Source organism: Vollenhovia emeryi, unplaced genomic scaffold (genome assembly GCF_000949405.1).
Source record: "Vollenhovia emeryi isolate VEMERY1.0 unplaced genomic scaffold, V.emery_V1.0 DF939138.1, whole genome shotgun sequence".
NCBI lineage: Eukaryota > Metazoa > Arthropoda > Insecta > Hymenoptera > Formicidae > Vollenhovia > Vollenhovia emeryi.
Genome location: NW_011967228.1, coordinates 716,752 through 742,438, shown reverse-complemented (window position 1 = coordinate 742,438; position 25,687 = coordinate 716,752). Strand labels below are relative to the sequence as shown.

The 25,687-nt window shown below is 47.7% G+C and overlaps 1 protein-coding gene across 9 annotated transcripts in view; it reads right to left on the bottom strand.

Moving 5' to 3' along the window:
* Nucleotides 1-293: 293 nt before the first annotated feature.
* LOC105567351 (polypyrimidine tract-binding protein 1) overlaps nt 294-25,687 on the bottom strand; it is a 418,546-nt gene continuing 393,152 nt past the window's right edge. For 5 of the 9 annotated variants that reach the window (XM_012022168.1, XM_012022161.1, XM_012022162.1 and 2 more), the window contains 8 exons: nt 23,492-23,550; nt 19,390-19,609; nt 16,868-17,082; nt 14,355-14,388; nt 12,771-12,863; nt 12,100-12,316; nt 11,864-12,005; nt 294-11,456 (listed from right to left, as the gene is read on the bottom strand). In XM_012022168.1, coding sequence (XP_011877558.1) covers nt 11,388-11,456; nt 11,864-12,005; nt 12,100-12,316; nt 12,771-12,863; nt 14,355-14,388; nt 16,868-17,082; nt 19,390-19,609; nt 23,492-23,550 — 1,049 coding nt within the window. In that variant the 3' untranslated portion in view covers nt 294-11,387. The remainder of the gene's footprint in view (nt 11,457-11,863; nt 12,006-12,099; nt 12,317-12,770; nt 12,864-14,354; nt 14,389-16,867; nt 17,083-19,389; nt 19,610-23,491; nt 23,551-25,687) is intronic. The other 4 variants (XM_012022160.1, XM_012022166.1, XM_012022164.1 and 1 more) reach the window with 2 other exon arrangements.

Here is a 25,687-nt window from a genome sequence, read left to right as displayed (position 1 = left end):
AAGAGGTAAAAATAAAAAAAACAAGATTAAATAGAGTGGATCATGAGCGGGAGGGTCGAGGATCGCGACAAAAGGAGCGACATAAGGAGTACGTCAATGCACGTGCGTCTATACATACGTTTATGAGCATACATATCTAGATATGCATCCCTCAGGGGTAAAAGTTGCTTTTCGGAATAAGTAAGATCGCACGGAAGCTCTTTAGGTCGCTCCCACCCGAGGATCGCGCGAAATGGAAGATGATTCAGGGAGAAGGGCGATTAGGCAGCCGGAGACATACTGAAAAAAACACAAAAAAACGGGTAGGTTTATTTTTTTTTCTTGTTTCAATCGTTTTCTTGACAAATCGAAGATTAATTATATGTATATGTACTTTCGTCCCGCTCGCTCGCGAAGTCTTTTTATTCTCGCTTCGACACTCGGTGATATCAGAGGAAGGGGAGTCAGTGGAAGAAATAAATGTGTCGGAAGGGTAAGTGTGATAGAGAAAAACAAAACGGTAGAGATTCGCAACACCAAGTAGATGCAGGGGCGGGAAAGGGGGAGAGGGATAGGTGGAAATTTCGATTAAAAGTCGTTGTTTCCGTTAAAAACGAGATAAAATAAAGAACAGGCAAGGACATACAGTTACTTACGGGCCGTAAACGCATTGACGGTTACAGTAAGAGCATTGGTCGGAGCGGCAACAGTAGCACTCATAGTATAGTAGAGTAATACAATAGTAGAGTAATATAGTAATGATAAGAATAGAAGTATAGTATAAAGCACATACGCGATTTATATGTATGTATAATAATAATATATGTATAGAGAGAGAGAGTATGTGAGAAAGATTAAGAGAGATAGAAGTAATATAGATGATGAAGAGAGAGAGAGAGAGAGAGAGAGAGAAGTAGAGAGACAGAAAAGACGTAATATAGTTAAGAGATAGATGATGAACGTAGAGAATAACAGGCCGCATTGCTGTGAACTCGATTATCGTAAAGAGATAAGGCCCATTTTACACCTTTTCTTTTTATTTCGAAAGTCGCCGAAGCAACAGTCGTCACAAATTAATCCGCGAGCAATGCGGATCGTTATGAATTTCTGACAGAGGGAGAAAAGATGAAGAGGAAAAGTAAGAGTGATAATAGAGAACGTGACTGTAAAAGTGGTAAAGAACGAGTAGCAATAGTGGAATAGAGTGAGAGTAGAGTAGCAGTAAATGACAGAGACAAGAGTAAGAGATAGTGTAAGAGATAAGAGTAAGAGTGAACAGCAATAGTATCGTTATCAAAGAGCGATAGTCCGGAGGATTAAAATTAAGAAGATCATGATAAGAATATACTAAAACGTAACAAGTGCGTTTTTCCAGCGAGAAGAGCAGTCTCTCTCTCTTTCTCTCTCTCTCTCTCTTTCGGCACGTAAATTAAGCGCGTCGTTAATGCTAAGATAAAAAAAAAGAAGGAGAATTCATTAAAGATAAGAACAAGATAATTATATAATAAGAGTAGGTAATTAATATTAATTAGCGCTAATAATAGTCAAGATCGCAGTGGCGCGATAATAGCAACCGGCGACAATTAAAAAGTATAAAAATAAGATTAAAAGTAAAAGATAAGAAGCGCAAAAGTAAAACGCAAAAAAATAAATTCGGTAGCTTCAGCGGGAAGAAGTAGTGAACGATGATAATACCGATAATGTCAAAGTGGTGGAACGGGAATACTCGTAAGACGCTAAAACGCGGACAGACCTGGAAGATATACAATTGTACAATCGAACTTCTCGCACCTGTGATATGTACACATTCTCTTAAATATTTCCTGAGGTAATCTCACGAACGTGCATGCATAACGTAAAGGAACCACTTTTCGCGGGGTGAGATTCGTAGAAGCGTTTATCTCTAATTCACATAAAAGTTTACGCTCGTCGTCTAAATACATATCTTTTGGGCTAGCGAAACAAATTACGCGCACGATTTGCGAGTCACGAGAAGGAAATTATGAATACGAATAGAATCAAGAAAATAGGATCTCTCGCGCGCGAGCAGATGTGTCGCGGGAATTAATTAAGAGGAGGGAAAATTACGAAATTAAATCAAGAAGAGAGAAAAATTTTGCGATACAAAACTTGGAACGGTATACAGCCAATGGAATAGATACGCGCCAACGACGGTCGATCTCTTTTCCGAGGAAGGACCGAACGGTAAAAGCGCCTCCAGATCTGTCGAGATGGAGAATCGAGAAAAACACTTTCGTTAAAACAGGGCTGGGGTCCAAGAGTCGAGCTATAAAAAGGTCGTGGGCGATAATGTTAACAATATCGCGTCAGCGTACACTGTACATGTGGTTGGTTTCCGTGTGAGCGTGTCGTGCCAAAAAAAAGGCACGTGGAAGATCGTCAATCGTATGTGTTTCACGCGTGTCAAAAAGTATAGATATATATATCCTCGTGTTTAATTATATATTTATATATATATATCATGCATGTGTGTATGTATGATAAATGCGAACGTGTGGATGTGCGCGCGTAAATGCTGACCGACAGTAAAAAGATCGTCTCGACGATCCGAAAGAAATCTCTCCTCCCTTTTAACTCCTCCTTCTCCCTTTTCTCCACATTACAACTGTGTTCCCTGAATTTTTGTTTCTCTTACTTTCTTCTTTTCTCCTGCCGCGCGCTTCCATCGCGATTCGCACCGCGGTGCAGGGCGCAACGAACACAAAAAAAAAATAAAAATAAGATCACTCGCGATCTCCGCCTTTCTACCGATAGACTAATCCCTAATCGAACTTACTAAGAAAGAGCTTAACCATAAAACGCCCGCTCTGACAATGGTTCTCGTCGAAAGAAAATTGTCTGTTTTGCCGGAGACGAGCTGATTGTGACTTGCAACGCAATTCCTGGCCCATGTGATTGGTTTTCTCTCTCATATATATCTTTTTTTTTTAAAGATTTATTAGCTTTTAAAGCACGCCTCGCCGACGATCGAGCTCCCGATGACGCGATTTCAGATTTTAACAATCGTCCTCACGCGTTGCAAATGCGTTGTTTCTGCAATAACAGAAAAGTATCTCTCGCGGGAAAAGGAGAGACCCCTTCCCTTTATCGAGAGCGACGCGCGGAATTGTCGTCGGCAGCTGATCGAATCGGCGAACGACGACTGTGAGACAAGGGAAAGAAGGAAGGTAGTACACGCAGAAAACCAAGGATCTTCCTGGGCACGGAATTTGGAAAGTTCGAGAGCTAAAAGGCGGAGCTGACACTTGTCACGATAGGCTTGGAAGTTTTTGCAAACAGGCGAAAAATAGCTGGCAAGATTGCTCGGAAAGGCTTAGAGTGAAGAAGTTATGTACAACCTGAGATTTTTCACGAAATTACCGAACGCTGATAGGGATGTGAGAAACGCCAGAGATGTTACTCTAAGCTCTACAAATTTATCAAACGAAATATTCATATCCGCACGCAGGCAACTTTTACAAGATCTCTCGTCGTTAATGTGCCAAAACTAATACGGTGACTGAATAATGCGGCTAAAATATCGGTAAAAGGCAATCCGTTGAAGATACATTTATCGGCCACGAAATGTCCCGAAAAGACATAAAACTGTCCTTCCAACAATCGTCTTGCGAGAGAGACATCGACCTAGTTACAAGTCTAGACAACTTCGGATAAATAAGTCGCGATAACGACGCGAGCCGGAGAGAAACGAGTCAACGTATTTTCTATCTTCACGCGTCTTCTTTTCCTTTCATTTACAGCTCTGGCCGGTTGGGTTGCGAATTCGCGCCTAGTTGTCCGCCAGCTCGGTGAAATTCTCTCGAAGAAGGAAAGTCCACGATCAGGAGCACGGGAAAGCCTCGCTCCGAGGAGGGGGATGAGGATGGGGGGACCGAGAAAAAGAAGGGAAGAAAGGGGGTTCGGTGCGTAGGCAGCTTATCACGGCTTCTCCGAGATTCCCTTCGTCAATTGTCGATACAGAGAGTCGAGTGATTGTCATTTAACTATACACGTTACTTAAGTCTGGAGGCTTAATTAGAAAGGAGCAACTACACGACTCTAAGACGCTACTAACGTTTCTGCTTTTTTTTTTTACTTCGCTAACATTCCTCCGTTACAGGATCGCGTCTTTCTTCCTCCTCCTCTCTTCTCCCTCGAGCAACTCGCTTCTCAGGCGCCTTAACGACTACTGCTTAGTTAATTTCTACAGCTCTCGCTGGCTTACGACGTACAGTTTTTTCTTTTTCTTTTTCTTTTTACGCGAATTAGCCGTCCTTTGTACGCGCGCTAATCGAGAAGAAACAAACAGATACCCTACATTTCCGACTACGAGGTTGTCGTCTCGTCGCGGGAGGCTCTGAACGATCACCCCGCCTCGCTACTTCTCTCTCTTTATCACCTCGAAAATTAGGCTCCATTGAATTGTACGTTTATCTCTACGTTCGTCCTCATCTCTTACGGTATATCGGCATGGCGATAGCGACAGCGGTACAGTCTCGGTACTATTCGAAATATTTGATAGCGGCTCGAGGCCTCTCTCTCTTCGTTATCCCCCCTCCCCCCCTTAAAGTAAGAAAACCAACGCGAGAACTCGAGACGTAAGGACCGGTCGAACTGCACCCTTGCGGGCGAACGAAGGTAAAATGATGGCTGTCAAGCTGTTCGATAGTTGACTCGTCCGCGGTCCCACCGTCTCGTCTCACGCCCTTCGTCCTCGAGATCTAAACTGGCGTGACTCTCGTGAAAGTAAGAGGGCAGGCAAGAAAATCGCGGAGTCGCTCAGTCAACAGGCACACCAGCGTATAATCCGCGCGTTTCAGCGATCCATGCACGCCACGCATGCGGAGGAAGAAGCCTCGCGCGCGGACTCTCATCGCCCGTCCACACTCAAAGGGTCGAGATAACGATCGGTGCGGTAAACGCAATTCGAAGGAATCTAAAGCCAAGACCTCCAGAAACGCGCCGAACTGCGACAACGTGTGCGGCAACGAATCGAAGGATTTCAGTTTCAACGCGGGAAGCTTGCGGCAAGCTTCCGATTGGTCGACTCGCCTTACCGCAGGCGTTGCCACAGCGCATCTATAGGGTCTCAGCGTAAGAGCTCAAGTAAATCAAACGGGAACGAACTATTGGAATTTTGATGGCGAAAGTAAAAACGATCTTCTCGTTCTCTCGGTACTCGGAGGCTTCACTGTTGCGTCGTCCAATTGTGATTATCTTAATATCGCAACGTGTCGGCAAGTGGAGACCGGTCGCTATCTCGACCCTGCTAAACTCCTCCGTGTAAAATCGGCTACGATCTGCTCTCTCACTGTCGACGCTGCACACCGAAGACCTTCGTCACGTCCGCACTTTGGAGACCCTGTGTGTCTTTTAAATGCTTCTCTCCTCTCGCGATGAAGTAACGTATACTTATTTTAATTTTATCGAGCTGTTTCCCCGTGTGAACGAGAGCGCGTGTAGTCTTGTGTGCTGCGTGTGCGTGTCGTCAAGGTGTTTTCTTGCTGCTGGCCGTCTGTTACCGTAGCATTCAAATTGTTCTCTCGATACTAGAAGAAGGAATCACTCGCGAGTCGCGTTCTCCGCTTTATCGCGACCACGCCTCCTCCGAATCGCGAACGTCCTAGCTCTAACACACGGGGGAAAAAAAAACAGAACCTGACGCGAGAAAACGGGGACACCTCTCTTCCGATCTATTCTCTCTCTCTCTCTCGGTACAAACGACGCCTAAGGCCCCGGTTAGGCAAGCAGATCGTATCCCGATAATTTTCTCAACGATGTATCTAAGATATAGCACAGATATAGTCATTTAAAACTCATCATATACATATATTTTTATACCCCCCCACGCCTCTCTATCCGATCACGTTAACGTTGCACATCGTATGTACGCGTGTATGTGTGCGTGTCCTCCTCCTTGTTCGCCGCCATGTACTTGAGTCTCCGCCGCGCATTATATAATATATATTTGTATAGATTAATCTTCTCTCTAATTTATGTGATAATCCGTAACACGTTAGTAACCCTATATATAGACTTATCCCTTATTAATAAAATATAGATTATCGGGATGCAGCCGCTGCGCATTTTGGACACACCTGTTACAATGCGATATATCAAATATATAATGGATACAAGTCCGTGTGAATGTACGTGCCGTGTGTACGTGTGAGCCTGGGTGTGCGTCTGGAGCGCGCGCGCGCGCGCACGTGTGTGTACTTGGCTTGCAATGCTAGCGTACATATATAGTTCGGTATATACCTTCTGTGTGTGTGTGTGTGTATGTGTAGATGTGTAGGCTAAGCTTCGTCTACTAACGTGGCTCTCTACCAGACCCCGAATTTCCTTGGTCCGAGTGCGATGTCTCACCGACGTCGCCGCGCCGTCGATTCCTCCCCGTGCCGCGTGACTCCCCCCTCGGCAACAACGAGCGACGAATAAGGGTCTTACGACGAGAAATCGCGTCGGGATTAACGCTCGCTCGGAAATCTCTCCCGCCCCCATTAACAAGTCCGTCCCGTTCGCCGCGACCCATCGTACGACCCATGCACGAAAGGGTAGCGTCTGCGTCGCGATGGGGGATGAAGGCGAGCGCGCCCGCACCCCCCGCTCGACTACCGGCCGATTCCTCGCGCGACGAGTCTGGGGAAATTTCGGAGTCTGAATAAATCTACGACACCATGTAGCGAGTGCTGGCTACTCCAACCCTCACCTCGGCCCCCCTCAACCCAGCTAGTGATATAGTCTGATCTAAACCGTCTACAGGGTGCCTCCTCTTTTCTTCTTTTTCTCTCCTTCTTTTTTTTTTTGGGCCTATCACGCGAGGACCGTCCGAGCGGAAAGGAGGAAGGCCGATCTCTAATGTGTAACGGCGACAGAATGAACCGAATAAGTGCGCGATTTAACGTCGGGCACCCTGTAGATATCTATAGCTCCCGTATATAGCTGCCCCGTTTCCGGTACGTTTTCTACTAGTAAACAGTCCATCGCGAGAAAGAGACGGCTCGCGAAGCGAGTCACTCTGGCGACGACGCTCGGAAGGAACCCCCTCGCGCCGAATTCCTCCTTCTGCGTGCAGAAGAGCTGATTGTCACCGTGGTGTGGACGTCGAGAGAACAAAAGAAGAGGGAGAAAGAACGAAGGGAGGGGGAAAAGAAACGTTCGGGCCGCGATAAGAAATTCCGAGAACGAGGGAGAGGGGAAAACTGAAGAAAGAGGGGGATAAAGCGGGCGCGGGCGCGCATGCCGTTGCGGCAGGAATGTGCTAAGAAACGGCCGGCAACAAGCGACAAAATGTAATCGGCAATCTGGCGTGAAGAACGCGGTGGGTGCTCGACGTTGCGACTCGCGGAAAAGATACACGTATATGTGTCCTGGGTGTGTCCGTGTACATATATAAATCGAAATATCTATGTATATATATATAGCTCGGGAAATCGAGTAACACTCTCTGTGCGAGCTGTTCAGGTACGCTTAGACGATATTCGTGCCGGAAGTAAGAATTGTACGGAAGCTCCCGCACGAAGTCTCTCCCTCCCCCCTTTCTCTTCCCCATCCTTGTGGCACTCTTGCGCATACGTTCCGCGATAAAAATCAAGGAGATACGAACGTGCGAACGTCAGCGCGCGCGCGCGGATACAAGACGCTCTAAAGGTGTCGCGCGGGGAAAAAAGACAAACGATCCGAGTGGAACGGACAAAGTAGAATCCGCGTAGGACCGAGAAGCGCCTCTCGAATTCCTAGATCGGTACGCGGGCGAACTAAGCGAGCCACCTGAAAACGAGGAGAAGCTGTCTTTTTATTCGGCCGAAATGAAAACTGCATCGCGCGCCGTACGGAACATCCGTGGGCGATTCGCGGAGTATTTTCGTGTTATTAATAGATATATACGTGTGCGTATGTGTCTGTCCTGTGTTTGCGTGGGTGTAAGTCTCGCGATTGCCTCTCGTGTGACAGACGTTGCAGTCCGGGTCGCCCGGACACGCGCGTCCGGTTAAGAATGTATAAATGCAGTCGAAGTAAATGATAGTACTCGGAGGTCCGAAAGACACAGATCATAGATGCAAAGACTGGCCCCTTCGCTCATGCCGGCTACTCGCTACGTCTCTAAATAAATCTAGCTGATTGGTCGGTACTCGATCGAGGCGGGATCGCCGATCGGAGGGGGGGCGGGGAATCCCGCGAAACGCTATGGGGGACGTTCCGTGCGAGGGGGAACAAAACCCTCCCTCCCGTGGGATTGGCGTCCGCGCGATCGAACAGGGATATCCCATATTCGCGCCGCTCGCCGAGAGAGATCCCGTTCTAGAATTTTAACTGCTAGCCTACTTTGGCACAAACAGCACACCATGCCCGAGCCGGCATTCGCTTTAATATTTTTTCTTTCTTTCTTCACGGTTATCGCGACTTGGAGAAACTCCTCTTCCCGCCCTTCTACGTGGTCTCATCCGTCAGAGCCGCGCGACACTAGGCTCGCGCGAGTACAACCCTTTCGCTCCGTTTCTCTCGCACTCGCGCAATCTCTCTCTCTCTCTCTTTCTCTCGCTCGCTCGCTCGCTCGCTCGCCCAGTTACGCCTTCGCATAACAGTGTCCCAACATGCGCTAAACTCCTCTTCCTACTTCTCTCTACGATCAGTTATGTTATGTAAGTAAAATTTAATTGACTCCAACAGAACGTCGAGTAGACAGAAACCCGCGGGCTTCGCCGATGCGCGCGCGAGGCACGTTCCGCCGCTCGAGGACCTCGGGACACTCCGCTCTTGATAGAGATGAGACCTCGATGTCGCAGCGCCCGATCGAAATTCCGCCTCGCGCTTCTCGGCGAGGACGACCCAGACACACCTCGAAAACCCAATCGATCTCTACACGTCTCGCACGCTTCTACTAAATCCCCGTAAATACGGTTCTAGCTTATTACTTTCCATGTGTCCGCGTATCTATGCTGTGTTTACAACGACGACTGGCCACCTCGAGTACTAATCCGCAAAGTTTCGGCACTTCCTCGAGATATACGCTCGTATTTACGGGGCATCCTCACAATCGCCGACTACTCAAGGAATGCTTTGATATCAGGAACTCTCGAAGGGGTAGACTCGAGGCTCGTCGAACGATGGACCTACCGTTGGCACGAAGATAGGACATATGTCTCTCTCCTCTTCGCACACGGATATCGTCCATCGGGCGCGAACCATCTTCGAGGTGTCCCGAGGTGTCACGCCGATCCGCCACGACCGGCGGTGCAAACTTTCCGCGCGTGCCCCGCGCGCCGCAAACCTTTTAATTAGCGATATGTTCAACGGTTCACTCCTTCCTCTCCTAGTCAATTACTTATCTAGTCGCTTACTAATACGATTAAGATCCTAACACACGCCTAAGCATCTATTCTAACTAAGAAATCTGCGCGCATTCAGTTGTACCTATGCGTCTATGTGTATCTCTGTGTGAGAGTGTATATAAATCAGAGGGCGGTCGAAACATTTATCTTCGCGCGCGGCGCGTGCGTGATTGTACGTGTATGTATGTGTGTTTGGCTTGTATGTGTCCTGTGTACGTATAACTGCATAATTGTACGGTCTCGTAAAGACGCGGATACGTGTGCGGGTGCGATATAATACTTATCTCCAAAACTGAAACGTACAAATTATAAAAATGCCATCATCTGCGACGACCGTACGGTGACGCGCGCAAACGCGTCGCGTGGGCCTCGGAGCGAGGGACTCGTCGTCAGCCATCGGGCGTTCAGGCGCCGCTCGACCTCCCCTAAGAAGCGTTCGACTTCGCCGGATAGTCGAGAATACTGCAGGTACCTTCGGGAGCGAAGAGACTCGCCCCGCGAAGAAGCATAAACGTAGGTTGAGCGGGCCGGATACGCTCAGAGTGGCCGTAGCCCGATATTATAGAATAGCTCTCAGCGCGCAACAAACGACTTTGATAATTGCTTCGCTTCCGCCTTACGAACGGATCAACCAATCGCGATAGGTAACGGATACGGAAAGAATTTTGAAGGCCGATCTGACGGTCCACCGCTAACCACAGCTATCCTCTCTGATTCTCGGCCGCCTGCCAATCCCGCGACGTAAAATCAACGAGGGCGATCGGTTCGTCGGCGAAGTAGTAGTACCTCGTGAAAGCATGCAAAAGGTCCCGTGACATTGGCCATTTTCTTACTTAGATACCCGGTTAATTAAACACGCCGTTCCCGTCGTACTCAATCGATCAGCATCGTCGATCGTATTGTCTCGCCCTCGAACGGAACGGAAGCCACGAACAAGTACGCTCGGTCGCGCATGTATTTGGTCGTCAGAAGAATGAAGATTGTCTCGTGGGAAACGCTGCCGGTTCACGGCTGTCGGCCGCCGTCGATCGCGCGCGAACGTACGACGCTCGTCGTCGGGATGCCACGCGGTCCATTCGTCCCCGCTTGGCCCTCTCCACGAGTCCGCTCGTCGAACAAACGCGCCGACCTACCGGAGACCTACTACCGAACAGTGATATACGGACGCCGTCGCGCGCGCTTATCGCGAGATGGTCACCCTTGTGTCCACGTAACTTTGAAAAACCCTTAACCGTAATCACTGTAGCGGTCCGGGCCGCGCGATCATGAATTTTACATGTATAATAATATATCTTATCTTCCCTAACGTCTCTGTACAAGAGTCGAGGACTGTTCGCCACAGGTTGTTTCCTCGCTCCCGTCTAATCTGAATCTCTTTTCTTACGCGTGCTTTACCTATAGCACGGCTGCTAGGCTCTTCGTTTGCATATCTCTCTCTCTCTTTCTCACGTTTGTTTTTGTTTTCTCTGATGACGGTTCTGGCTTTCACAAGAATGATCTATTTGTCGCATTATTATCCCTCTCTCTCTCTCTGTGTCTGTCTCTCCCTGTGATCCTCGTCTGTTTCTAAATTCTTCGCATTGTTAAAATTATGAAATTATCGCGTTAATGTGCTCGAAAGCCAGCACCGGAAACTACCTTCAAGAAGGCCGTCGCAAATTTGCATCTTCGTCATCTAACTTGAGCGCTTGCAGCCCTGGTACGTCTCGATACACCCTAGCAACCCTCGAATCGTCAGAATCAACCGGATGCGGAAACAGGTGCGTGCCGTATGTATAGATGTATAGATCCCAACAACAAGGGCAAGGCCTCGAAAGCATCCTAAGCTCGCTCGGACGAGGGTTAGCGCCTGTCCACTTGTGCTGCTTCAAGGTCCGAATGCGCGACGCAGTCCCGCATGGGTCACGCGCGCAGTGCAGCCGGCCGACAATAGCGTAGCGATTCTCGCAGGAACGGACGAGCACTTGAGCGGATCCAACTACGGGACCATCAGTCGTAGACCGAAGCGGGTGACCAAAGGGGGACTAGGGCGTACGGCTGGTACCACTGCTGCTCGTGCGGTGGCGATTCTTGTTAGATGTTGCTCTTGGAGAACGACACTCTGAGATGATTGGACTCGCTAAGCTGGTAGTTGTGCATTTTCTGCGAAAAGAGGACCGAGTCGGCTTTATAGTCGAGCAATTGGAATTTGTATCACACGTCGCGTAGTCGTCAGACTTTCAATTAGATCTCAAGTCAAGACCTTTTCTCCTTACTTTCTGCTTCCTCAAAAATACTTGCGATAGATACAGAAGCACGCTGTACGGAGAATCGGCGTTATCTTTTTCATAAAATCATCAAGAAATTCCATTTCTCGTTTGCGAAAAATTAGAATTAGTAAAGGATAACAAAAAAAACGAACGAGTTTGAAAAAACAAAGCTTCTCCAGAAAGTTGAGCGAGAGATTTGTAACTTGCAGCTGATGAAACAAGAAGGAAGCCAAGATCTATGTAAGATGGCTTTTCAAAGTTCGACTTGAGCCGCTATTGATGATAATAACGATGACTTACGATCAGCGCAGCCACGGCATCGTCCATGTTAGGCATCTGTATGAGAGCCATCTTCCTGTCCTTCGGGAAGAACTTGAAGGCTTTCACGGTGAAGCCGTTCTTGGTGAAAGCATCCTTGATCTCTTCCTCCGCTACCGTAGCCCTGAAACAGTAAATTGAACGTCGCTAAGCCACCGCGAGAGAAGGGAGCGCCGGCGTGAAACACTTGTTTCATCGCACTGTCGCTGGCCACTTACGGAATGTTTGATAAATGCAACGTCGCGCTCGGCGGATAGATGTTCTGATAATTCTTTGAGCCGGGTTTCTTGAATCGATGAAGGGTGCTGTTGGTGTAATCTTTCGTGAGGCCCGCGTCAGGCTGGCCTTCTTTTGGCAATTGGACCGTTTGGTGTTTGCTGAGCATTACTTTGATTTGCTTCCCAAACACCCTTAACTTGTCCATATGGGTCAGCGCTGTTGTATAAATTAAAATATTAATTAGCCATTGACGTGTCTGAGGGTAACATGATTTTGCGCTGTAATTACAAGATAACACGCGTGGCGATCGTGGGCGCAGATGATTGTGCGCTGGTCTGGTAATCCAAAGACTCGGGTTCAAAACCGAACAAAACATTGTTGGTTTTCGTTCGATCGCCACATAGCGAAGTAGAAATAGAGATAGGTGTTATAAGAGGTACGTTTCTTCAAAAACGCCTTGTAACCCCGAGGGAAATCAATAAAATGTATTTACATTTACAAAATGACACAAGTACAATCGTCAGATTAGAAACCGTGTCCTCAGATTTCCTACAGTGAAAAATTCCATACTTGGAGTTCATAGAAATCATGTTTTAGCTTCGTGACAAATTCAACGAACAGATTACGAGACAAAACACGGTTTCGCGTTTGGAAAAAAATGTCCACTCACCTAAAAGCGCCTGATGAGGTTCGGCCATCTGTATTAGTGCCGAGTCTTTCTTGTTGTAGAGGATCTTCACACGCTGTACATCCCCGTAAACGCCTACATGCACAATACGCAAATTTCTCTTTAGTAAACTTGGGGGGTAGCAACAAACCGCGTATTCTTTATAGAGAGGCTGCTTTGAGGATTATCGAAGATGAATGGGACAATATTTCGGTCGATCGAGATCAGGGTACGATCGGATCTAAGAATCGGGACATGCAAGAGGCGAGCGATTCGGCTAGAAGCTTTCACAGTATAAAGTTATTCCGGCTAACAAAAGAATTGTAATCTGTTAATATTTTTACATTTCAAAGTACACGTCATTCTTTTTCGATAATTTACTAAAATAAGTTATTGCGAATAAGTAATTTTGCAATTATTAACATCTTCGTAATCAAATAAATTTTTGTTAAACTGGAACGCATTGAAAATTAACGAAACAGCAACAACAATTTGTTACCCGCGTGTTTCCCCGAAGTTTAATTCATTTAAATTATACATTTCTCGATTTTACGTTAGCTACGGAGCGGGTGAAATTTTCGCTGGCTAAAAGTCGAAAAATGGGTGTCTACGGGAACGGACAGAAAATTTTTAATAATTTTTTAAAACGCGTTCCGTAACACAGTACGTGACTTTTGTGCACTCGTCTGTAATTATCCGGGAAAATCTGCATAACAATCGCTCGCGGAAAGGAAAAACACGTCCGCAGCCGAGTCGCCACGCCTCGTTAATAGTGAGTTCCTATGGAATTACGTAAAATAAGCGAAAGCTTACGTAATATTAAGGTTGTGTGGAACTGATATTAATAAAATTATTAATGAAATAATTTGTATAAAGAGAACGCTTGGGGATAGAGATTGTGAGAGAACGTGTTCGGTGGTGGCCGGAGTGGCGGCATGACGATGGTGATGAACGGCATCGTGAACGGTGATCATGAATTTGCGAATGGAGTAGTAATAAAATAAGTTGAAATCACGAAAATATCGAAAGAGTACGGATTAAAACGTTAATCAGAATATGTTATATGGCGGATGTTTCACGAGAATAAAACATGACGAGAGGGAAAAAGAATGACGATGCTTCGAGTTTTGTAAGTTGCCGAAAAGAAAAAAGAGAGAGAGAAAAAAATCATACGAAATAAAATGAAAAAAAAACGAATCGAAATTTAAAAAAACACACAATCGAGGAAGAAGGAAGAGATCTTCTTTTTTTCGGTATGAAACGCAAACCTCGGACGTGACAATCGTATGAGAAAGATTTCTACGTTGGAGTGTTCGTTTTGTTCGTGTACACGGTTCGTCTTGCTCGTCGCTATCGCGGAGGAATAATACGTGACCGAAGGAAAGATTCGGACGATTGTCTTCGCCTGCATTTTTCATCTCTTTTCTTTTTTTTCCCCCCTTTCGTTTGATATCCGAGACGTGTATGTTTCGCGTGTCGCGCGCCCGGATTTGTGTGGATTTGTTGCGTATATGCGTGAGAGCGCGAAGGTGTAAATATAATAATTAATAATGTAATATAATTAATAATATAAATGTGGAGACGTACCAAACAGGGTAAAGAGAGCGTCAGGCGTGACCATCTACACAGAGAACAGACAGAGTCCAGTCAGTAGTCAGCGAGTATAATAGGATTCAAATGTATAGTGTTGGCGCGCGCACAAGATTCGCATTTCCAAAGTTGAAAGCTCGCGACTAGGGAAAGAGACGCCTCGTGCAAAACGGACAGAGGAAGCGATAAGAAAAGAAGTTTAGCCTACGTGCTTTTACACGGTGCAATGAGCTACACGTTCGATTTTTCAGCGATAGCAGAAGAAACGCGTCTTTTCTTCCGTCTGTTTCTTTTACAAAAATTGAAAACTTGACTGCGAGGCTTGTGCGCGACACAACGATAGTAGACACACAGTTATAGTACAGTAGTGACAAGTTGCAGCTGCGAAGTGTGACGTCGACACACAGTTTCTTGCCGAGGCAACATTCATCATCCCGCTTCTTACGCGATGACGGTTTTGTCATTGAACGCTACCTTCGTATGCAGGAGCTGATAACAACGGCACGTAGCGAAGACGCGGACGGAATATCGTGAACCGAGGTGCAAGAAAGTAAATCGCGATGAGTGTCGCCTCGCAGGAAGTAACGTCGTTCAGTCGACGACGCTACGAATTAATTAGGGCGCGGGATGGTGACACGCGTTGGAGTGATTTGTATGTGTGTTTCGAAAATGAGCGGGGCAAGATCAGGGCAGAATCAAAGGTCTCGTGACGAAACAGGGCACATACGCATCGCGGCTCGACTTTTCCACCCACCCGAGGAGGAGCGGATCCTGGCCTCTCGTCCCATTATTTCAAACAAATCCCCACAGGAGAATCAAAATCAAGTGTTCCTTCTCCGGATTTCGAAACGTTTGGAAACCAAACGACTCAACGCTCACCGTTTTGTTCAAAATTGGTATTAAATGGACAAGTGTTCGTAAATTTCAATTACAACTTTCCACCTCGCAAACGTGGACCACGAGACTCTGGCGATCGAGAAGCTCGCGTCGCGGAGCTTGCGAGTCGTTTCATTATTTCAAACAAATCCCCACCGAAGGATAAAAAATTTCCTTCTCCGGATTCCGAAACGTTTGGAAACCAAGCGATTAATACTACACTGACAAAAGTGTTTGTCAATTTCTATAACATTGAACAATTTCTATAACAAGTTTCCACCCCTAGGAATTTAATAATTGACGAGATCAACCGAAGCTCTCGGCTCGGTGGAAAGATCGAGCCGGAAGAATCGAGAGATTGCGGGGTCTGCCTACGTAGCACTACGTTGTAACTCGCTCGTTAGGCCGTGTAATTATACGTGTATGCACGTGCGTATATACCGGATGGGGGTTGGCTGGTCGGTGGGTCCCGCGTGTCGCACACTGAGAGAAATAGCGTGCGGTCTCCGAGGGGGTTGGGTGACGAGGGTACACGAGAGCCCGAGAACGGGGAAGAGAATAGAGAGGGAGAAGTGAGAAGGTACAGAGAAGATAAAGAAGATGCGGTCGCGCGTATGTGTGCGTGTGTCGCGCGGCGGGCAAGACGATAATGTTCTTGCGACGGAGACATAGCGGGCCAGGGGCTTGAGTGCACGCATACACACACACGCACACGCGCACACACATACACACACGTACACGCACGCATACACACTGCGGTAAAGACAGATGCCACACTACAGATACATTATTCAGCACACTTATTCGTACGTGGGCGGCGGCCTACTTCTCTCAGTGCTCGAGGTTCTAAGTACTCGAACGACGCGCAACACCCCCGTTATCGCACGCGTCGTTTAACGCTTCGTTTCGTTAAGCACACGTGTCGTTGCGCCTAGAAATCTGCGCTACATTCGCCGTCTCGTGTTCTCTCAGAATCAGTCGAAACAATAGACATAGGAAATGTAGACTGAGCGTCCCATTGAATAAGCTGAAGCTTGTGAAGAGAGAGATAGGAAAGATTTAAGAAGACTTTCTTGTCTCACCATCGCGACAAGGTAGAATCACGCCTGCGCAACGATTCTTTTCTTTTACGATGGTGTTAGACAGAGAAAGAAAGTCTTCTTAAATCTTCTCTCTCTATCTTCACAGGCTTCAGCTTATTCAATGGGACGGCTTCCTCCCGACTGGAGAGAGACCTTCGTCCGAGTCGAGACGCGGTTTGGTCCCGGCAGTTTCGCGACTCTACGCGAATAAAACGCAGATTTTCAGAACACGAGGTCGTCGAGACGAAGGGTTAAACGAACGGCGCTCGATGGAGAACGGAATCTTCCGTCTCAGCCGCGCTCGGCGCGGTTCCGGATTGATGAGAAGGTGGTACACGAAGAAAACTCTCGGGCGGAGAAAGCGGCGAGCTATTCCAACGTGGGATCCTTGATTGAAGGAACGTCGCGGACAAAGAGACGAACTTTCCAAGTTTTGCAAAACCTCCCCGGATTCTCTTCGTGTACACCATAGGACGGATCTACGGTTCTTGGGAAACGAACGAGTCGGAGAGGACCGGGACGGTAGGGGCTTTGGAGTCTCGTGGTACTTACCTCCTCGTTGAGATTGCTGACGAGCAGCACGGCCGATGCTTGCGCGCTTCCCTGCACACGGACCCCTAGACCAGCCGCACCGAGCGGGAATCCGCCGAGGCCGGCGAGACCGCCAGGCGGGGGCACGCCGTTGTAGGGGCCGGCCAAGGGTGAAGCGAGGCCGTGCATAGTGAAGGGCGTGGGCAGCACACCCGGTGCCCCTGCAATGGACTCTACTTCAGGAAGTTCAGACGACATTATTACATTGCCGACAATAATAGGTATATAAAAAGATATAAAAAGAAAGAAAAAAACGGAAAGAAAGGCGAATAGTTTGGAAAACCGCGCGAACCTGCCTCCGGGACTTCCGGGGAATCGTAAAGTCCGAATGTAAAATCTAACCGCGGTGTCAAAATTTGCCCCATGGTCGTTTCCATCGAGTTGAACGGCCTTCTAATTGATCGCGCTTCCGCCGTCGTGATTTTCGGAGACCCGACCGACCGACTGTCGCGAGATCGCCTCAATCCTCAGTCATCAACGGACTGTTTGCGTAACGAGATGGGGCGCAAAAGTGGATTACATCGTTACAGATTAAACACCAACAACAACGCCGTGAAATTAATTTAATCCAAACAAGCGCCGGGCCGAGCGTGTAATTTAAACTAGCATTGTCGCGGTACAAACGGCAAAAATCCAGGCGATTCGGCGAGCCGGATCGCTCGCCCGGTACTTTGTACTAATTAATTAATTTACCCGAGGAAATAATAACGTCCGACCGGCGCACGCAGCGGACAGGACGTAGTTTGAAACGCCAGCAAATTGCTTCCACCATCGCGAGATAATAATAATAATTCAGCCCGACGTCCGAGTGACGTAAAATCGGTATCGCTGCTAATGTAATTAATTCCGATAAACGTAACGCCGCGCGATCGTGCCGCTAATTGGCCGATCAACCTTCCAATTGTACTTTTCACAAAGCTCCGGCGGGCTTTTACGCTCGCTAAAAAAAAATGCAAATACAAAAACGTCCCGAATTCACTCGGAATCGAATCGGCGAATCCCGTAAAGCTCACCTGTCACGAACCATTGCGCGCGTATTCAACTGTTATCGGGCTATTATCACACAAAATCGTGTAAGAGTAACGCAGCTCATTGTTTACGCGTCTCGCGTAAAACCTGTTCAGAATTGCTCCGGTCGAACTTCATCAGACTGGGGGTTTAACGGCGATGCATTTTGCGAAGCGCTCGTGTGACGCGAGTTACGGCTATATTAAATTATTACCGAGCACTATGCACAAACGTTCAAGATTAACGCGTTTATCGATCACACCGTTTATTAAAAAATTATTACAGTTTCATTTCAACATTAAGATTAGCTGCGTTCGGCACTGCAAATCTGAGGCGTCGTCGGTCTCTGCGTTCGAGAGAGGCAAAGCATTCAGATGCCTCAGATGTGTAATGGCGAACGCAGCTATTGTTGTCTCAAGATAATCTTACAGCGATTTCGGCAGCTTGCACTAGTGCGCACTGAGCACGCTAAGGCAAGGCTTGTTCAGAGTCTACTCTTATATTTACGGTCATCTCAAGTATACAGGGTGTCCCAGGAGGAAACGTCAATATTCTGGGAGATGATAGTATCGGTCATTTTAAGCAAAAAAAAGCTACTTATAGAGACCCTGTAATCAGAGACTGACCATATAAGAGTTCGTCAAATTTCTGCGAGTGAGAGAAAAACATAGGCTATCTCACTCGCAGGAATTTGACGAACTCTCTTATGGCCAGTCTCTGATTACAGGGTCTCTAAGCTACTTGAATGTCCCGTGTTTTTACTTTTTTTCTGTACACTGCACCCTTCATCCAACCTGATAAACGTCTGCGGAAATTTACTCTTATACGTCTGTTGACTATTGTGCTGATAACATTGTAGAAATGTTAAAAATGTCTCGCATATTCACAAATTGCTCGAACGAGCAACACGCCATGTTCACGCAAGAGCTGAAAAATGCATTGTTGTTAACGGTGGAATTTTTGAAAATTTATTATGATCTGTAAAAAATGTATCGCGTAGACAATAAATATTAGAAATAGTACGTAGTATTTCTCTCTTGTCAGTAATTTTGCAACTGTACATTCACATAGCTCTATCACGGAAACAGTGGGGAATGGGGACGTATATTCATATGAACATTTTTGCTTAAAATGACCGATACCATCACCTCCCGGAATATTAAACTTTCCTCCCGGGACACCCTGTGCATGTCCAAAAACTATTTGGCCAAAACAATGATCCATACGAATACTATACGGATCATTTTACTGGCTAAGAAGTATTTCGAAAAGTATTTAAGACGATCCTTAAATATATGAATTGGCACTCAGTGCGCACTAGTGCAAGCTGCCGAAGTCGCCATTAGAAATCTACCCTTGAGCATCTTAACGGAACACACCCCGCGCGCGTTCATCAGCAAGTAAAAACGATTCACTCGGCAGGCCAAACGTAATCGAGATTGAAAAGTTTTAGAAACAGATTTTACAATACTCACCGGGTATTCTGGCACGTGGCTGGGAACCGGCACCCATGAGCAGCAACTCGCCGCCGAGGGCGAGCGACGCCGCATCCAGATTGGCGTCGCCGGTCGGAAGATTCGGGTTGGTGTAATCCCGGGACTTGTCGTTATTGTACTTGACGTTCAGATTTTGCATCTTACTGTAGTCGATACGCAGCGTGCAGCAGGAGTTGTAGACATTCTGTCCGTCGAGCGACTGCACAAGAAATCATGGAATTCTTCGTGACTCGAGATCAGAATTGGCGCGTTTAAGCTTAGAGCACACGCGGTGGCTAGTAAGATATTTTTAAATAACGACTCAAACGTTTGCGTCGATTTTTTTTCTCTTCGATCTGGTCGATTTATTAATAATTTTCTGTCGAGCTGAAATTTCGATGAAATCGAGACGCTAGTTATCTGTCATGTTGTTTTTATAATGTGCCTTTTGAGTGAATTAATTTGGACTAAAAAGTGATAAACTCCTTTGGAAAAGGGCCATCCTACTGCGCGATATTATCGAAGCAAAATCGCTCAATTAGTTTCATATCAAGAAAATCTCGCGAAGCACACATTGCAGCAAATCCAGGGGCAAAAGAGAAGTTAGCTCTAAAAGCGAACAAGTTTTAAGCCTAATCTACAACGTGCCCTTTGCGTCTAGAAATATTCTATTTTGTAGCCAATAAATACGCTTAACAAATTTGTGCAAGGTGATAAAATGTACATTATACATTGTACAATCATAAATTGTCGACAAAGTTTTCAAGCGTCTCGATTTGCTTACACAAAACAGACTGTTTCTAGACGCAAAGGGTGCATTGTAGATCAGGCTTCAAGAGATCGAGATTGGTAAACGCTGAACAATTAAAATTTAAAGTTAAAGAGATCCAAACGATTCTCGCGGCGAGATTCGCGAGAGTTACGAGTCCAATTTCTCGTAGATCCCGGGGCTTTCCGCTAATCAACGTCCGCTGCAATATTAATCCAGGTGCTTCTGAGACGTATGAAATTTACGTTGCGGCTTGTCATGCGCAAATGTTTCGTGCGCTTAATGCGGACCCGCGAGCCGGTCCAGGTCGCCTGTTTGAGCAACGCGCACGGCGCGCATTGTGCGCGACGAGGCCGCGCGTCCGCGTTACCCCCTGGGGTATCACGCGGGTGTGTATACACCCGGCCGCTCTATATTTACACGGGCTAATGAATTTCGTACATAATTAGCGGGTCGGCCCGCGCCGCGAGCCTTTGGCGTGCGCGCACGGCGAACGATCTCTCTCTCTCTCTCTCACTCTTTCTCTCGCTCTGTTCCTCAGGCGATTTATTCATGGCCGAGAGAACACCGATAATGCATAATCGAAGAGAACGAGACGGATCAATTTTGCCGGCTAATTCGGAGCGACGTGTTTTCCTCTGCTTGTCGGGGAATCCGCAATTTTAGAATACGTCCATATGGAAGTGTCACGATTCCGAGTTCGAAATGTACACGCGAATCTCGATCTTCGAGAGCGATGCAATGCACATTTACTTTAAGACCGAATCAGACTAGCGATTGCCGACGCGGATTCGATTGGGATTGGCGATTGTCTTCTAGCCAATCCCAATCCAATACGCGTCGACAATCGCTAGTCTGCTTCGGTCTTAAGGCAAATGTGAATTGCATCGCTCTCGAAGATCGAGATGGGCGATTGTTTTCTGGCCAATGAGAGCAAAGCAGCCAGCGATTTAATCGACTCTCATTGGCTAGAGGACGATCGTCAATCGCCAATCCCACTCCAACCCGAGTCATTGCTAGTCTAATTCGTCCTTTACACGTTTGCGCGGACCACGCGCGTCGGGGCACGGGAAGGAAAGAAGAAGAAAGGGAGCGAGGCGAAGGAGGGAATTGGAGAAGAGCGATATCCGCAACAAAGCTAAATTAATTTTCTGTCTTACGCGCTGCCGAGTTGGTTCGCGGTGGAACCGGTATATTTCAAGCGAATTAATTTTCCCTTTGATCAGCGCGCAGGTTTACTAGTTTGCGGCGTCGAGCTTACGGCGCGGGGTGAGGCACGAAGAGGGCTAGAGGGGGCGGGCAGAGGGTGGATTTAAACTCGCGGGTAGCGCGGGAAGGGACGGAAGTTTCTGGCGAGCTTCCGCTCGCGATGGCTTGTCGTTGCCCGTGTAAAACAACGCGGTAACACATCCCGCACGCGAGTGCGCCGGCACAGTTTAATTCCAAATGTAACTTCCGAGTGGGAGCGTCGTGAAACGGCGCGGCCCCGCCTCGTTAATCCCCTTCGCGGGTCCGCCCGTCTTTCCCTATCGTTACAAACGACGTCTTCTAGATGTAATTTCCAGTTTCCTATTTAAACGAATCTTCAAGTAACGGAGGACACTTGGACGTATTTCACATTGGTGTCTAGATGTCGATCGCTGAGGCCGACGGCGCACGACACTGGTTTTCCTACTGGACTGCTTACGAGAGTCAATCAGAATTTAAGCCAACGTCGAGTCACCTGAATCTAAAACTCCGCATCCTCATTGGTTCACGTAAGCGACGCAGTAGGGAAAATAGTACCGCGTGCCGTTGGCTCTAGCCCCGAGTTACATGATCTAAAACTCTGCATCCCCATTGGCTCACGTAGGAGATACCGCGTGCCGTTAACTTAAGTGTGGAATCTTAAACGACAGCAACTGAGTAACAAGGAATTTTTTTTAGTGCACACATTCGGTATTTACACGGCGGCGAAGTGGGTTGCGTTCACACTCACTTGACAAAAGTTATCGAGTATCTCAAACACTCATAAGACAGCCGGGAGAGAAGCCGAGTATATAAATCACAGATATGTACAGTAGATTCCAACGGGGGTAGAAAAAGTGTTTAGATCAACAGAAGGAAAGCCAAACTTAACGTACACAGTGAGGAGTCCGAAAGAGTTAATTCGAGCTTCAATTTTTGTGGAGAAAGATCATAGAACCCTCGCCGTTTCCTAGATCGTTCAGGGCGAGACTAGTTTGGGGGGGGGGGTGGATGTTCTACAATATAGTACAACGTGCGTTGTTAGGAAACCGGTAGAGACGTGTAGAGAGAGAATTAGTTGTAGTATCCATAATAGAAAAGGCCTCGGGCAGAAATTAACACGCACATTCTCCAATTCTTTATTCGGTTCCAAGCGGCGTGTCCGCTTCAAATGCCGCCAATCTCTCAATGAGAGAAAAGTGGAAGTAGTTATCGCCAAGACACGTGGGGAGGGCACTTTAGCTCGTGATTACAGGAACGAAACGATTACGCAGGGAGTTACAGGTAAAACAAAATTTACGGCAGAGACACAACTCGTGGTACCTTAAGCAGCGGCAAGTTTAATGCTACGGCTTTCTCAACCTCCTTAAAAAAAAAAACAAGAAAAACAGAAGTAGTTATCATCAGGGAATGGCGCTCGAAATTCTACGGGTTAACCGATTGCAGTAACAATTAGAAAGTCGAAGCGCAATATCGTCGTCGCTTATTCTTTCCTTCTAACGGACGGAGATCGCGATACGGTGACCGGGGGTGTCCGTATCATCGATATTCGCGCCAAGTGCGAGGAACAGAGCGAGAACGACGCGATCGATCGGCCAAGAATTAATTTGGTTTGCAAAGCAGCCGATATTTCCATAAATCCGAGGAAATAGCGTGTATCGGGCGAACCGCGCGATCTTCTCCCGTTCCGCCCGCCACCCTCGTCGGGATTCTTTTCTTCCGCCATCCATCTTTCGATTACATTCATCGGGCTTACTTCCGGCAATTAAGCCGGCGCGGCTTTCGTCGGGATGAGACGCGGGTCGGAAAATATTTTCCCAGCGCGAGATATTCCGCGGAAAATTTCGATCTGTCCCGCGAGAGCGCGGCGGATAAGCACCGCCCGTTACGGGCCTGCCTGGAGACTGGGAAGAAAAGTAACTCTGAGGAAGGGTAGGAGGGGGGGAGGGGCAGGGAGGGAGGGAGGAAAAAAGAGAAGACAAGAGCGAGGGAAAAGGAGGACAACGGGCGCACCGATGGCGGAAAGATGAAATAAAAAGGAAGGACGAGACGCACACAGGCCCGGCGGTGGGTGGAGAGTAGAAGCGAAGTCAAGTAGATACTTACGAATTTAGCGGTCTGCGCCGACAGCATGTCCGCGTACTGTATTAGTGCCTGGAAGGAGCCTGGAACAGAGAAACGATAAAAATCGTGAGACCGCCGTCGTCCGTCCGTGAATTTTACGAGTTTTCCGCGCGAGTCGCGCTCGAGATCGCGGAAGAACCACCGGGTCGGAGAGGTGGCCAGTGAATTCATCGTGCGAATGGTAACGCACGAGAGAGCGGTATTGAGCGGCGAAGTAGATCATTAATAATAATCGTACACCGCAAGAGCGCGGGCGGGGGCCGATTATTTTTTCATTCCGCTTCCTAATGGCGCGCCGCGCAATTTTGCATCATTCGCGTTACGCAAATAGCGACTCCGGCGAGTGGCCCGGAGCCTTTCCCCCGTGCAATCGCGAACTTGGAGGTATGTAAAATAAATAAAAGACGCGAAATCGCAAAATAAAGATCACAGAATATTCCACGAGCGCCGCGCCCCGTTGGTGGAAACGTTGCATGAACGCCGCCGAGAATGCGGCGCTCTAAATGCAAAATGTGCAAACTCCTGAAAATTTGATTCGGGGCCAGAAAACGGCTACATTTTTTTTCCGCGTTAAACGCGCGCGGTATTTCAAGTACCGGCCGGGCGCGGGTACAAAAAGCGGTGATTTGTTAATTTAGTGCGCGAGCGCTGCGAGAAACTAACTCTGTCATGATAATACGTTTTTCCCGTGCGGCCGGAAAGCCGGAATTGTTTCGTTAGCAGCGTTGACCAAAGTTCCAGCCGGCGGCTACGCTATTTCATTTTCGAATTTGCTCCACCGTGATAATGGAACTCTTTACAATAATACGCTAAAACCCGAACACGTTCGCGTGCGCGCACACGGTGGCCGCGCGCGGTTTTGCCGAGGCCCCCCCCCCTTCATTCTTTTTTTTTCCTGAATTCGGGGCCGCTCCGTATGTGGGATTTTACGTAAATCAAAGAGGAACGTTTGATTAAATTCGCCGCGGCAAATTATGCGCCGTTAAAAAGCGAGATATCCGAAAAATTAACGAGCCCGGCCGAATCGAAGTTGTTTTCAAAAAGTACCAATTAAAGTCGACGAAAAACCGTAGCGAAATGGCCGATTGACGTATCGAATAAAAGCCGCCAACGATTCTTTTATCAGCGATAATTAGTCGCGGGCGTTAAATTCGCCGTGTCCGCTCTGTGCGCCCTCGAGCAATCGCGCGGGCGGAAACACACGCGCGTCGCTCCACCTCACGACGGTAAACAATTGCGAAAGGAGACAAACGTTAAAAGCCGTGTGCGTGCGCGCGCTGGACGTTTTGCGAAGTTAATACTACAGAATTCCACCGTCGCTCGCTCTCCGCGTCCGGTCGTACGTGCGACGGTCGGGTTTATAATTGCCATTAAATCTCAATTAAACGAAACGTCGCAAGGCAGCCCGGGCAATTGCAATTTCACGAGTTTTAATCTCGCGTACGTACGTCAAATTCGCGCAACTCGCCGGCTGTGTGGACGCGCGCGCGTCCCGCGATATTTCATTACGCGAAGCGCGTATGATACGAAACAAAGGATCGGCCCGCAGCAATGTTATTTAATTTTCGAATCTCAATTGCGGAAGTGAAAAAGAGAGCTCTCCCGCGGCGGTAGAGAGATAGAGAGCCCGATGTTCCGAGCGTCAGAAAAAGAAGCGCGCGCCTCGCGCTCTTCATCCCACGACAACCGCGGTCTCCCGTGGACGAACGATAATCGCGATGATAACGTTTACTTTGCTCGCGGACGCGGCCTCGCCGTGCCTCACAGTAACCGAACGCAGAAGTTTTCATTGAAAAGTTTTTTTTATTACAATCTCCCGTTTGAAAATACCGCGCGGCTCGTCGCGAGCCGGAATAACCACGGTAAAGCGGGATAATTTGCTTTTGTACCGCCGACAATTTTGCTTTTGTGCTATTTACAGCGTCAGAGCGAATCCGTTTTGCGTTATTCAAACGGTAATTGAAATATCGTCTGAAATTTCCCTCCCGCCGCTCGCGAGCGTCGCGTCCCCCGCGCGTAAGGGAAACTGATCGATAGTGCGCGAGATTATCAGGACCCACGTGGCGTCGCGCGAACGTCGAAGATCCGCGCGAGATTCTTTCCGGTTTTTTTCGCGCATTTGCGCCCGCGTTTAAACGGCAACGCGGACTTCGTGGCCTTTCACGGTTCAACATTCGC